This window comes from Phytophthora cinnamomi, assembly GCF_018691715.1.
Source record: "Phytophthora cinnamomi strain GKB4 chromosome Unknown Contig35, whole genome shotgun sequence".
NCBI classification, from domain to species: domain Eukaryota; phylum Oomycota; class Peronosporomycetes; order Peronosporales; family Peronosporaceae; genus Phytophthora; species Phytophthora cinnamomi.
This window is the reverse complement of record NW_027150968.1, coordinates 235,695-249,723: the sequence shown is the minus strand read 5'-3', so window position 1 is coordinate 249,723 and position 14,029 is coordinate 235,695. Positions and strand designations below refer to the sequence as shown.

The window sequence follows — 14,029 nt, the reverse complement described above, 5'->3', positions numbered from 1 at the left end:
AAACGCGATGATTGGACGATACTCGGCGCATACAAACGTCGAGTCGTTTGTGTCTTACCACGCATCGCCCACGGCCAGCTAGCTAGCTCGCTGCCTTCCTGCCCGACCGGACGCGCGCCGCCCCATGGAGGGCGTTCTGTGGACGCGCGAGGGCCGCGGCAAGCTGCTGCGCGGCTGGCACAAGCGCTACTTCGTGCTGTCCGAGTCCGCCACGCTGCGCGAGTACGCGGCGGACGCAGTCAAGACGGAACAACTGCCGCGCTCCAGACGCGCGTCGTCGGGCGCCTCCACGTCGTCGTCCTCGGCCTCGCCCGGCCGCTGCCGACGCAGCAGCAGCAGCAGCAACGTCAACTCCAGCAGCAGCAGCAGCGGCATGACGCTGCGTCGCGAGCTGGACGTGCGCGGCGCGGCCGTCAAGACGCTGCCCTTCCCTCTCGTGGGCCGCCACAACGCCTTCCAGCTCACCACAGCCGCTCACGCCAATGCGGTGAAGCTCGTGCTGAGCGCACGCCAAGCCGACGACGTGCGCCAGTGGCTGGGCGCCATCCGCGCCGCCGCGCTGACGCTCACGGCGCCGCTGAGCCCCGTAAGCTGCAGCGCAGACGCAGACAGCGACGCCAGAGCCTCCGACGGCGGCCTGGAGAGCCACTTCGTGGACGTGGCCACGCCCCAACGGGCCGACATGGCCCGCCTCAGCTCCGTGTACGAGTGGCTCCACGAGTGCTGCGTCAAGACGGCGCAGAGCTTGACGGTCGCGGGCGTGCACGTGCCCAGAGGCTCGCTGCTCGTCAGCGCCAACGGCGTCTCGCTGCAGACGCTCACGGCCGTCGAGGTGAGGAAGCTGCTGCTGGAGTCCACGGGCCCGCTGCCCGTGGCGCTGAGGTTCCTCAGGAGCCCCGCCAAGTGCGGCGTGCTCAGGGCCAAGCTGTACACGAGCCCGCTGACGCAGCTCAAGTCGCTCGCCAGGTATCGCAAGTCCTCCCGGACGGACTGGAAGGAGCAGGTGGTCGACTTGTCCGGGGACTTGCTCACGTGCCAGCTCAAGGTGAAGACCCCCATGGCCATTGGCAACGGCAAGAAACATGGCAGCAGCAGCAGCAGCAAGACCAAGCGGGTGCTCGTGCTCAGCAGCGGCAGCGCCGTGAAACCCGTGCACGAATTGGTGTCGGACCGCAAGTTTTGCTTCATCGTGACGGTGCAAGCGCACTCCATGCTGTTCCAGGCACGGTCCGAGACGGACCGCAGAGCCTGGACGGATGCAATACAGCGCGCGATTACGATTGCGGAAGGATTAGTGCCAGGAGGCGCGTTAGCTCGCGGATCCTTTGATCTGGACGCGCTGCAGTTGCAAAGCTCGATGAATATGCGCCACCTGGACCAAGCGTTTGACGGCATGGAGGAGGGCAATGACGCAGGGGATTTTGATGATGAGTTCGACTTGAGTGATGAAGATGTGGAGGGAGAACTGAGTCCGATGGATGCTGCGCAGTCGTATCCATCTGCAGAAGACTGGGCGAGTGCTACCCAGGCGGCAGCGTATTTACCAGACGGAGAGCTCTCTGAAATGCTTCGAGTGCTGCAAACCAGTGGGCGGTTCATTGAAGCTCTTCAGCTCATGCAGAAAAACACAACCTTGCGTTCAAACTACTGGCGGCAAATTTTTTGTTGGGCACTGATCCCTGCACGCAGTGATGCGGAAAATAAGGAACTCTTCCAGCAGCTGGTCGGCACACCGCTCTCTGAAGAGTACGTTTATTGATCTTTTATTTTATTTGGCGGTGTGAAGAGAGTGCTGACGTATTTTTGTTGTCAATATCTACTGCAGAGACGACCTGCAAGTGCAGAAGGATATCCCGCGAACGGCAAAGTGGCTAGCTGGGTCGGCGGGTGCGCCAAAGTTGGATGAGAGTGAGCGCGCGGATCGACTAGAGCGTCTGGAGCACGTCTTGCATGGATTCTTGTCGAGCTGTTCGCTGGATGTGCGAACTGATGAGGATCCAGTGTCGCCTTCTTGGACTTCCTCACCACCTTCCTCCCCAAGTTTTTATATGCAAGGAATGAACGGCCTTGCATTCATTTTGCTGGAGGTGCTGGAGAACGACGAGGTGGAAGCCTTTAGATTTTTACGTGGCATTGTGGCTCGTATTCTACCGCATGTGTTCGGTATTTGCTGTGAAGGCACTGGACGCGACCACTTCGACCTTTTTCGGTCGCTTGTCGAAGTGGGCGACGTCCTGCAGGAAGTGGCGCGACTGCATCTGCCCAACTTTCACGCGGCGCTGGAAAACGCTGGATTGCCTGTGTGTCTTCTGGCGTACAAGTGGTTCCCGACCCTCTTTTCGGACGTGACGCTAACAGCATCACATTCGCAGCTGCGCTTCGACACTCTGTTATGTTGCTGGGACGTGTGCTTGCTGCTGGGACTTGAAGGCATGTTTTGCGTAGCACTGGCGCTTTGTAGTGCTGCGGAAGATGACGTTCTGGCGCTGGCAGCCTGTGGCGAAGCAGTGAGTCACAGTGCCGAGCAAGTGAGTGCGACGGTGGGACGTTCCCTAGCGCTGCTCTCACCGGAGGACCTGGTCACGAGTGTGTGCGAAGTGCTGGAGCTCTGCAGCCACCCGGTGTTACTCAAGCTTCGTAATGCACACCGACGACGGCTGAAGCTGGGGTACTCCAAAGTCGGTAATGGCTTTGCTGCATCCGGTACAAGGTCTTCACCTGATCGAACTGTGGCCAAGACACCCAGTACACCGCCGCCGCCAATGACGGTGACCGACCTAGACTCTGGCAAGGTATTTAAGATTTCAAATTCTGGGAATATGCTACTGCCCACAGGTACGGCGCCGCAGTAGGCGGTGTTGACCAAATGTATAGAAGAGGGTTTGTGTATAAGTTCCCAGGGCTGCCAGAGCTCGTTGAGCACCTTTCCTTGTTATTCGGACCATTTTGGCACTTGGCTTACGCTTCATACTCCGTGCCTGCCTGACCACGATACAAGTCCTCCGCCCTCGTGAAATACCACAACTTTACTCTTTGGGTCTCAAAAGTTCTACACCTCCGATACGAAAATTTATTTGACACTTCAAGAATCTCTTTTACTTGAAAGTAATTTTTCCGCCCGGTTTGACAATTGGCATTGGATAGTATCCAGTGTCTTCCCATCCTCGGCGTCCATGCCGTTGGTGGCCCAACTCGTGGTGCCTGGCGCTGGGCCGTTATCGCAAGCGCTCTCCACGGCTGGAGAACTGTGCTCCAACATGAACGAGCTTCGATTTGTGTGCGGGTGCCTGCACTCTCGACTGGAAAATCTGCTTGGTGAACTTCAGCTCATGGAATGCAAGGGCCGTCTTCTCTCCACGCACTCACTAAGCAAGTACACAGCAGTAGTTAGCGGATTTCTGAGCTTCCTGGAGCAATACAGTGGCAAAGACCTCGTCTACCGAGTTGTTAGACACAAAACCATGACAAGTGAGCTCAAGGATTTCCATGACAGTGTGTCAGTCCTGCTCTTCGAGCTACTGGACGTCACGGCAATCGATGAATGGGAGGATGATCGCCACGTACTAGACGCAGTACTGACCTCTGCAATCAAGGACGAAAGGAGCGTGATGCGGGACCTTCAGAGCCCAAGAGCTCAGTTGGAGGCGCTGTTAACGCTCAAGTTCGAAGTTGAGAAACAAACAGCACAGCATGAGGAAGAAGACCTGGAGCGGATGAAGTTGCTGACTGAAAGGATCGCTTCCGCAGCCAGAGTCACGGTCGAACAGCTCCCACCGTGGTTTGTGCCAAACTATGCAGTGAAAGTGGAGCCGCAGCCGTTCGCCAGAGGCTCGACCGATAGCAGCTTCAATCATGCACATTGCGAACGAGTACACGTCGGATGCAAAACTTGGTCGCCGCTTCAAGCACTCGGGGGCTCGCCAGCGCAAATCTCTCGAACTAGTGGAAGTCGCCCTCTCATCGTGCTCAGACCAAAGTCGGACAGCTTGGCTCGATCGCCCTCCCCCACGAGAATGTTATTCAGCTTCAAATGGTCGTGCACCACACCTTGTTTGTGGACGTAATCCAGCCCGAGAGCAGCTTGATATAATAACTTCCACATGTACTGCTTGTTGTCATCCGACGACGACAGGAATGAGCTGAGATTTCCATGAGCCGCATCCTCGCACACAAGGAAAGGATGCAAGCTTACGTGCGAGCCTCCATACACCTTGATGATATTCGGGTGGTCCGTTTGAAAGCGCAGATTCATCTCTTTCTCCATCTTTCGGACCGCTCGGCAGTCAACCACCCTGTCGTCAATGTCAAAACGTTTCACCACGACTTCTACCCCGGATCGCGAGACGCCACGGTGCGCCGAACCGGCAAGCCGCCATACGCGTACTTAAGCGATGAGGATGTTCGTGAGAGTCTAAAACATGGTGAGATCCCCGAGCAGCCTGATGAAATGGACGATGAAGTGTGGGAACTGGTGAGAAGCATGACGGACGTTGATCCAGCGAAACGAATTGGTCTCGATCGCGTGATTGAAAAGCTTAGCAAATATGCTGGACAGAGCGCAGTTGTGCTATCCAATGATGCCTCAGCTCGCTGTAGTGTGTGTGACGCGCTGGTTTTTAATCGTTCACGCTGCTGCGCGCAGTGTGGCCATCGCATTTTCATCAAGAAACAAGTGGCTCCTAGTGTTGACTTCTCAATGACGTCGGGATCACCGAGGGCCACAACTGCTTTAACGACCAGCACAACTGTGCCGGATCTTCTCGAGGTTCTTCGAGCCGGTAGTTGTGACAAACATGAAGATGCAGTACTTCTTCTTCTACAAGCATGCCTTCACGACAGCAAACGCAGGCAAATTTCTGAAGAAAACGGAATTCCTGTCTTGACTGACCTAGTCAAGAATGGCGGAACCCATTTTATTAAAATGTGCGCTTTTGGGTGTTTAAGCTGGTCTTCGGAGCTGGATTCAACGATAACGGACCGCGAATTAGAAGTACTCCAGGGCTTTATTCGCCTTGCTACTGATCAAGAGTGTATTTCACTTGTAAATGATCTACGCGATGGTAATGCCGCGGACAAGCTGAAAACGGTGATTAACTGCTCGTGCATTGCTGAAGCAAACGGAAGGAAGGAGCTACGAGCTGCAGGTGTGGTGCCGCCTCTTGTTCGGCTACTAGAGCATAGAAATGACGCAGTAAGGATTTGGACTATGGACGCGCTTGGAACACTTGCTAATGATGACGAGTCCAAGAGCTCCATTGTGGCCGAAAGGGCTATTCCACAGTTGGTGGGGATTTTGCGAGGTGGTACAGAAATCCAAAGAGGTTTTGCGGCTTACGTCTTGGGTCAGCTAAGCAGCAGCAATGGTCCGAACAGCGCTGTCGTCGTGGAGAGCGGTGCCATCCCTTTTTTGGTTGGACTGTTACGAGCCCAAGCAAGTATTCCTAAAACCTTTGCAGCGTGTTCATTGCTGCAAACAGTGACAGTTATTGTGAGGCGATTGCTGATGTGGGAGGTATTACGCGTCTGATCCATCTTCTAAGGACTGGGATTAATATGCAAAAGGAACACGCAGCGACTGCACTGGGTTGGCTGGCCAATCAAGACTCTAACAGACTGGCAATCATGCAAGAAGGAGCCATCGCTGATCTCATTAGGCTTGTACGACGTGGAACGGATGGCCAGAAAGAGAACGCAGCGTTTGCCTTGTCTTTTCTTGCCTCAGACTCGATGGGCAGCATGGCAATGGTCCACGATGGCGCTATCTCACCTTTGGTGAAGTTGCTTCGAACAGGAACAGAAGAGCAACAAGAGCATGCCGTTTGTACACTGGGGAACCTAGCTGGACGTTGTGAAAACTGTGTGGCGATTGCAAACGAAGGGGGCATCATTCCTTTGGTAAACCTCCTCCGGACCGGTCGAAGTGACCAGAAAGGATTAGCCGCTTATACGCTAGGCTGCATTAGCACGTCCAGCGAGGCTAACAGGGTTTTTATCGTCAATGACGAAGTGGTCAAGCTTCTTGTCGAGCTTATTCGAACAGGAACCGTCGAGGAGAAAAACCAAGCGATGTTTGGTTTATGCTATCTGACCAAGCATGGACACAAGAATACCAAGTCTATAGCAAGTGAAGACACCATGTCGGAGCTGATTCCTTTTCTTCGTAGTGGATTGGATGAGCAGAAGCATTTTGTGGCGACAGCCCTGGGTCGTCTCGCAATCGATGACATGAACAAGAAGACTATTGCCCACTGTGGAGCTATTTCCCCGCTTATCGACTTGCTAAAGACCGACAACGCTGCTAACAAAGAGCAAGCAGCGGTGGCTTTGGGGCGCCTAGCTACAAACAGTCCAACGAATATGAACCGCATGAAACGGAAGGGGGTTGTCGCCTTTCTGAAGACATTCCGCAGGACTGGAAGCAGACAGCAGAAGCGCACGGTGGATACGGCACTGCAGATAATTGAAGAACGTGGAGAGTCTACCTCGAAGCGGCCCCGTTATCGGGAAAACTAACTCTGACGATGTAATGGAAAATCGGCGATCACTGATGATTGTTCTTCTGACCATGGAGAACCACACGACTAGGAAAAAGCAATAGCTCTCTGACGTATTCAGGTCCCAGAGTTCAATCTAAAGGGTTCTACTTGCCGTAGCAGCGTAACGAATGCAGTTAAAGGCGTGACTTTTACGCAATTTGCACACTCCAAAGTCACCAAACATCCGAATCCCTCTCCGCCTGACTACCAGTTCAACTTCTTCAGCACGACCGACGTCTACGATAGTGCGTTGGATAAAAGTCTGGGTACTTCGCAGACAGTCGAAGCGATTAACCAAACGATGCGTCTAGTTGGATAAAGAGAGCTCACAACACCGACAAGCTATTTTTTTTTCTCTTACTATTCCGTATGTTGCTGTCAAAATGCACTTAACCTTTCTGCCCATAGCCTTTCGAACACCGGAAAATCCATCTTTCCTGATAAATCTTTCCGCCAATCAGATTCCCTCATTTAACCTTCTCGACCAATGAGGAGCCAGCTCAGTTCCAAGACATCGTCCGATCGCAACCATGCACCATGGCGCTCCTGGTCGCCTGCCACAGGCTCCGTTCGCCACGATAGGCGACGCCGACGGTCTCAGGTACCAACCCACACACACGCAGCACCACCGACAGCAGCAATACCTCCCAATTCTAATGCTTTTTCCACCTCCAGCCATTCAGCCACGGAATTCCAGAGGCTGCAGACCCCGCGGACTGTACCGCTGGATACGAATCTCGAGCCCGGGGACGATACGCGAGGCGGTGACGAGATCCAATGGGCATCCGAAGACGGGGATTCGATGCTTAGCAGGCTGCAGAGGCAGGTGGCTCGATCCAACAGCGGGGTGACCTCTTTTCGACCACCGAAAGGTCGGATACTATCCACCGCCATGCTGTTGGCACTGAGTTTCTTCACGGTCGGCAGTGGACCTGAAGGCGGCGAGTCGGTGGTTGTGGCTGCCGGACCCTTGGTTGGGTTGGTGGCGCTGGTAGTTTTCCCGGTAGTTTATTTCGTTCCGATGGGCTTTATGGTCGCGGAATTGGTGAGTGCTATCCCCGAGGCGGGCGGACACGCGTACTGGGTCGCGCTGGCTTTTGGGCCGGCGTGGGGGCTTCAATCAGGCTTTTGGGCGTGGGTGGGGAACTGTATGCACTGTGCGGCCTATGCGTCGATGGGAGTCAGCTCCATTTATCAGGCGGCGGGGTGGAAGGACATGCCAGTGCTGGAGTACACGCTGCGAGCTGGAATGAGTATGCTGCTGGCGATGCCGAGCTTCTTCCACCTGCGGGTCGTCAGCTACGCCGCAGGGACGCTTCTCGCGTTTGTCCTGTTACCTTATCTGGTAAGCACTTGCGATCTGTAGATGGTTACTTGTTTGTGAGATTAATATTTTGGTGTATCTCTGTGTAGTTGATTGCTGTCTGGAGCGGAGTGAAGGCGGAAAGTTGGGAGAGGCTAGCTGAAATCCCTAACTCTGTGCTCAAGTCTAAGGACACGAATCTGGGGTATGGTAACCTTGTGACAGCGCTCGTCTGGATTTTCAACGGCTTCCAGAATCTATCGGTCTTCGCGAAGTGTGTGCACGATCCATCTCGCACTTTTCGTCGCGTTATGCTCATTTCGCTGGGCCTTATTCCATTATCGTACCTCGTGCCAATTCTCCCTGTTATCGCGCTGAGCGATACAGACTGGGCGACCTGGACAGGCTGGGGATCTGCTGCCTACATCGCCGCTAAGCATTTGGGCGGCTCCATGTACACCCTTTGGATCACTGTGGTGGCACTTATATGCGAAGCAGGACTCTACATTGGTGGTTTACTCTGCAGCGTGTACTTGGCCTGCGGTATGGCTGAAAAGAATTTCGCGCCTTTCTCGCTTCGTTTTTCTGGGATGGCACGACCAAACGTCTACGGAATCGACCACAGTGTGCTTTTCTGCAGCCTCGCTATCATCCTCATCGTAGTGACCACCACGATCAAGGAAATGATCATGATATCGAACGCGCTGTCTGGATTAGAGACCATGGTACTCGTTGCTGCTGCAGTGCGATTGCGCGTGACAATGCCTGATCTCCCTCGCGCAACCTATTTATGCGGTTCGCATCTGCTAGCCATGACTTCGGCATTGGTTGTGCCGTTTATCGCGTCAGGCTTCGTGGTGGCTTGGGCCTTCACTGAGCTCATTCCTGCTGCGCTCACTGGAGTTTTTCTCTTCAGTGGGATCATTTACGGCCTGCAAACGGACCTCAAGGATTTTCGCTACACGTACGAACCCGTGCGGACAATTGAAATTGCGTAGCAATAGCTATAGACAGATTGGTGTGAGCGAGACAAAATGTTTTCTCAGTAGAATCTACGTATTTATCATCCTTTTCAGTCCGTTTTGCGCTTCTTGCGCGTGGAGCGACGCAGTTGAGGCTTGTCGTTGTCATCCTTAATCGCCTCCTCGACCTTCGGCTCCTTTTTCTCGGCGTTGATAGCCGCTCTCTTAGTCTTCGGACTGGCCTTCGCTTTCGGCGTCGACGCCTTTGCCTTCGTTTGCTGCAGTGCTGCCTTCTGCTCTGCAGCTGTGCGAGTAAACACGAAAGTTTCGTCGCTGGACGCTGCACTCGAGTACTTGTAGCCTTCCAGGTCGAACCCTGTGATCCCCTCCAGCGAGTCCACGCGTTTCTGGATCAAATATCTGCACATGAGTCCTCGAGCACGCTTAGCATACACCGACTTGATCTTGCCGTCGTCCTTGAACACACAGTCGACCACCGAAATTCCAGCCTTCTCCAGTGCGTCACGAGGCAGACTCTTGAAGTATTCCTGCGAGGCCACATTGACCAGCACGCGTGGCTTCTTCTCGTCCTCATTTGCTTCCTCCTCCCTGAAAAGAGCGTCCAACTCGGTCACAATTGAGTCCCCCCAGAACTCGTAAAGGTCCTTTCCTCGGTTGTTAGCGAACTTCTGACCCATTTCCAGCCGATAGGGCTGGATCAGGTCCAACGGTCGCAGCACGCCATAGAGACCGCATAGGATGCGGAGATGGGCCTGGGCGAACTCGAGGTCCGACTCTGATAGGTTATGAGCCTCCAAACCCTGATACGCCGGTCCGTTGAAGGCCAGCGCCGCCTGTTTTAGGGTCTCGCTAGGGTCTGAGGCCTTGGTGGCCGTCTCGGACACGTCGAAGGACTGGAAACGGTCGTAGTTGAGCTTGGCCAGCGCGTCGCTCACCCCTAATAGGGACTTGACCTTGGTTTGGGAAAGAGTGCGCAGCTGCGTGATTAACTCGTGCGCGTCCGACAGGAGACGCGGCTGGGAGCATTGCGAGATGCGGGAGACCGACAGGTCCAGCGTCTTGGCCGGGGACAGCACGTACACCAGGCGAGCGGAGGGCATGGGCACCGAGATTTGATGTGTGGTTTATCCATGTACATGTACATGTACTATCGGGGTCGCAATAAGTACGAAAACCACAACGGGAAAGGCTACCAGTCGTTGCAAGAAATGGGAACACTAAGTAAGTGGCAGTGGGTGTTTGATTTCCACAAGGACGTGTTCGTTTTACTAAGTATTGCAAATGGATCGAAATTTATCGATCGCTAACCAGATTGCGATCGTCAAGCGGATCCAGCCTCACAGACGCCATCGAAAAACTTTAGAGGGCATCGCTTGCCAATGCGATACCCCGTATTCCATTCTATTAAGACAGTTTCTGGTGGACCGGCAAGTTCGTGGCTAACTCGACGCACTGCTTCCCGGGCCTTCAGCTCGTTACAGTAGCAGAATTGACAGTGGTTTATGCAACCCTGCGCTTTTGAAACATGAAGTGTACCACGCCGCAACATCACTCGAGCTCGGGCCAAGCTGTGTACATGTCGTCTCGGCAAAATCACCCTCCGTGGGACAACACAGGTCGATCAAACTGACGCTGAAACAGCACCCGTAAGACGAAGCTCAGCAGTGTTGGCGTGCTCTGCCAGTTGCGAATTTACCAGCAACACACCAAACGCGAGCGAGACTGCGTGGCCTGGAGTGCTACAGCTGCTGTAGCCTCCAACTGAAGACATCCTTGGCGAAAACGTGCTCGGTGCGTCTGTAGCCATGTCTGCTTCAGTTTCCAACGTTGAAGTGGGTCCCCACTTGTCTCCACTACGGCGTCCTCTTCCGCACCATCTGATAGGTTCAAACTTCCCCCGCCAATCAGATCGCCGCGTTCCGACCTTGAAACCCCTCGCCATCGGGCGGGCGCAACTTCCCCGGCACTTCCGTATCAGCTCCAACAGCTCCACTTCTGTTCACCCCCAAGCCTGGCAAGGACGTGCATCCACTCCCCCATCATCTCCGCTATCCGCTCGTGTTTGAATTGCCCATAAATTCCCTCTGCAAGCTGTACAAAATCCAATAATGTCGGGAGTCAAGCAGCCGCTGCTTTCGGTCGCCTCTAGCGGCGGACCCACGCCCTGCGAGGGGCAGGAGACGCAGCGCACACGCTTCATGGATCGCCGCGGTCGGTTCAAGCAGTCGCTCGGCCGCTTCAAGTGAGTGGAAGTATTTCTTTTTAAGCTTTTACTTAAGGTGATGGAAATTTTGACAATTTGCGACCTTTAGCATCTACCGCAAAGGCGGAGACTGGCGCAAAATATACTGGGACGACCCGTTCCACACGGTCATCAACACGCGCACGTCCAGGATCATCTGGGGCGTCTTCATTGCGGTGAGGTTCCAATATTTTTTTCACTAGTGTTTTTTTTACTGATGTTTCGTTGACTGTTGTGCAGTATTTCTTCATCATCTTGTTCTTCGCGCTGGCATACCTGGACGTGTCGATGCGACACCCGACGTGTCATGTGGGGCTTTCGGGTATCATGGAGGCCTACATTTTCTCACTTGAGACCATTGTAAGACGTTCTTCGCCTTCATTTTCTCGTTGTAGCTCTGGTGAATGCTGATTTTTTTTGTAGATGACAATCGGGTACGGTGCACCGACTGACGACATTTTCTACGGCGGATGCACATCAATCGCTACGCTGTTGACTCTGGAGGTAAGTGAAAAATATGATGTGCGCGGTGTTTTTCTTTGAGGTTGACTTTGTGTTGTCTGGTACTTGCAGTCGTTTGCTGGTATCATCCTGGATTCGGTTTGTATCGGAATCTTCTACGCACGCTTCAGCCGAGCTAATGTGCGTTTGCTTGTTTGCTGTCTATTCCTCAACGCGATTCCAACTTACCATATTTTAATCGTTAGCAACGGGCGAACACTATCATGTTTTCGAACTCAGCCGTGATTCGCAAGATCCGGGGACACTACTATTTCATGTTCCAAACCTGTGAACGACGCAAGCACCAGCTCGTGGAAGCTCATGTGCGACTGTACGCTGTGCGACACGAGGCAGAGGATGACTCCGAAAACCCCCACGACTTCCTGTTCCAGTGCCACCAAATGCGGGTGCAGCAGCCCGACGATGACTGCGGGGCCATGCTTCTGATGGTGTTGCCGCAGGTGGTCGTGCACCGTATCGATCAGTGGAGCCCGCTTTTTCCACCCGAGTGTCTGCCATGTGATGGCGGAGATTCGAAGACATGCGCAAGCTACCCGGACCCGACGCAGCGTCAGGTGGATATTGACAACGGCAACCGCGATGGTGGCTTGCCAGGGGAGCCGAAGCGTTATCAGGAACCTACAAAGATGCAGATCATGAATCATCTGCGCCGGAGCGGGCTTGAGGTCGTTGTGATACTGGAGGGCATCGATAGCTCGACTTCCAACACCATGCAAGCGCGCAACTCGTACACAGATGAAGACATCGTTTGGGATGCCACCTTCGAGCGCTGCGTGATCAAGACGCCTAGAGGGCTGTGCATCGACTTCGACCGCTTTCATTTGCTCAAGCCAGCACCGATGGATGCAAAACGCTGCGTGATGCCATCTCAATTTTGAGAGAGGCACCGTGCGGCATTAACCATATACAGCCAGGTATTTCTCAGTTCATAGTACAGGGTAAATACACAGTGAGTTTTGGGAAGCGGGGATTCCAATCTCGTTGTCGCCTCCACCTATCCGTTCCACGGAAGGTTGGTTTCATGACTATCTGCCAACGAGCCACCCACCAAAGGCCTTCACAGGATGAACCCTAATTTGAAGGATAATCCCTAGGATTCACTAATCGGGCTTTGGTTATAACACAAGTTTAAAAGTGGTGCTGGTATTTTATTAACATCACAATTTTTAAGTAGTATAAAAAACATTATAGCATATATGTAGAAGTTGAAACTCAACGTGGATGCTGATCAACGAAGTAATCGGAATAAGGTTTCTGCAATGCGCATGCAAGTTCGAGGCTTCCAAGTATTCCGGCGTATCCCTCCTATTTGGAATTGGATTTGTTGCGGTTATGGCCACTACGACCGAGGCGCGCTGCGCTGCATCCTCGCCTACTGAACCTGCGGACAGGGCCGAGACCCCGCTGTTCTCCCTCCTATAATAATACTGCGCCAATAGTTCTACTCAAAGGTGTAGGAATTTCCTACACGTTTTCCAGCATATGCGATCGTATTATACTTAAGTAATAGCTACGACAATAATCCTCAATTCAAAAACAAAACAATACCAGAAAGCATATAGTGCGCTGCGCTTCAAATCGAGTACATACCGCATTCTGGGCGTTGCTGAGGGTGAATTGTGCCGAATACTCCAGCTTCTTCCCTCTCGGAAGGACCATTCCAGTAGTTGTCGAGATGTCTCACTCAATTCAATGTTATCTTTGATCATGTAGCTCTGACAAATCGCACACCCGCGATCACCGCTGTGCGGCTCATTCATCGCTCATCGTTTCACTTCCTCATACTACAAGTAAGATAGTGTAAGTAGCCCGACGGTCTCGGTTCCGATCCAGCAATACCGTTCTTCGAAAAGAGTTCATTGAGAGGCAACGGACAAACAACGCCTTTGCTCCATCGGTTAACAGCAGCTCGACCCTGGTGCTATTATTTGCTGTAGTAAGGCGAGCAACTGTGAGGTCAGAGCAGGATATCTACAGGGGGAATCCAGGGTGCAAATGCCAACGAGGTTGGCAAAACGTCAAATACAGTACAAGCAAAGCAACTTCTAGAAAGTCGAGGAGGTCGATGGAATAAGGAAAAGTCGAGCTGGGCCGACTCGGGCAAGCAAGTCTGTGTTGTCTCTACGGTGGTGGATACGGTGCAGAGACACCCTGGTCTGTGGCATCGTGAATCACGACGCCACTTGTGACCGAGCGTCGAGAACCAGCAGGCGGGCACTTTTGCTGTATGTGAGTGTGGAGAGTGGGCGGTATCAGCTCGACACATCGCTCGCTGTTCGAACCGTCCTCCCTCGGCGGGACCACGCAAAAGCGAGCAGCCAACTCGACGTGCTCCGCTCGCATTTACTGTACCTGAGTTTAGTTGAGTTAGTACTTCTGCTACGTGACCGCTGCCTCCGTTTGGCAAAGCTTAGCAGAACAGAACACGTCGATCCATGACACG

The 14,029-nt window shown here is 53.5% G+C and overlaps 4 protein-coding genes across 4 annotated transcripts; 3 read left to right on the top strand and 1 right to left on the bottom strand.

Moving 5' to 3' along the window:
* Nucleotides 1–124: 124 nt before the first annotated feature.
* Nucleotides 125–2,852, top strand: IUM83_16972 (Growth hormone-regulated TBC protein 1; the record flags this gene model as incomplete). Its single annotated transcript, XM_067941893.1, has 2 exons — nucleotides 125–1,746; nucleotides 1,826–2,852. The coding sequence occupies 2 exons, from the start codon at nucleotides 125–127 to the stop codon at nucleotides 2,850–2,852; spliced, it is 2,649 nt and encodes an 882-aa protein (XP_067792380.1).
* A 4,214-nt stretch (nucleotides 2,853–7,066) lies between these two features.
* On the top strand, nucleotides 7,067–8,837 carry IUM83_16971 (Amino Acid-Polyamine-Organocation (APC) Family; the record flags this gene model as incomplete). The annotated part of the gene is made up of 3 exons (XM_067941892.1): nucleotides 7,067–7,137; nucleotides 7,212–7,881; nucleotides 7,950–8,837. 3 exons carry the CDS (start codon nucleotides 7,067–7,069, stop codon nucleotides 8,835–8,837), a joined length of 1,629 nt encoding a protein of 542 aa, XP_067792343.1.
* A 74-nt stretch (nucleotides 8,838–8,911) lies between these two features.
* On the bottom strand, nucleotides 8,912–9,922 carry IUM83_16970 (Uncharacterized protein family UPF0246; the record flags this gene model as incomplete). Its single annotated transcript, XM_067941891.1, has 1 exon — nucleotides 8,912–9,922. One exon carries the CDS (start codon nucleotides 9,920–9,922, stop codon nucleotides 8,912–8,914), a length of 1,011 nt encoding a protein of 336 aa, XP_067792407.1.
* A 1,008-nt stretch (nucleotides 9,923–10,930) lies between these two features.
* Nucleotides 10,931–12,464, top strand: IUM83_16969 (inward rectifier K channel (IRK-C) family protein; the record flags this gene model as incomplete). The annotated part of the gene is made up of 6 exons (XM_067941890.1): nucleotides 10,931–11,064; nucleotides 11,135–11,240; nucleotides 11,305–11,424; nucleotides 11,488–11,568; nucleotides 11,638–11,706; nucleotides 11,772–12,464. 6 exons carry the CDS (start codon nucleotides 10,931–10,933, stop codon nucleotides 12,462–12,464), a joined length of 1,203 nt encoding a protein of 400 aa, XP_067792341.1.
* Between the last annotated feature and the right edge of the window lie 1,565 nt (nucleotides 12,465–14,029).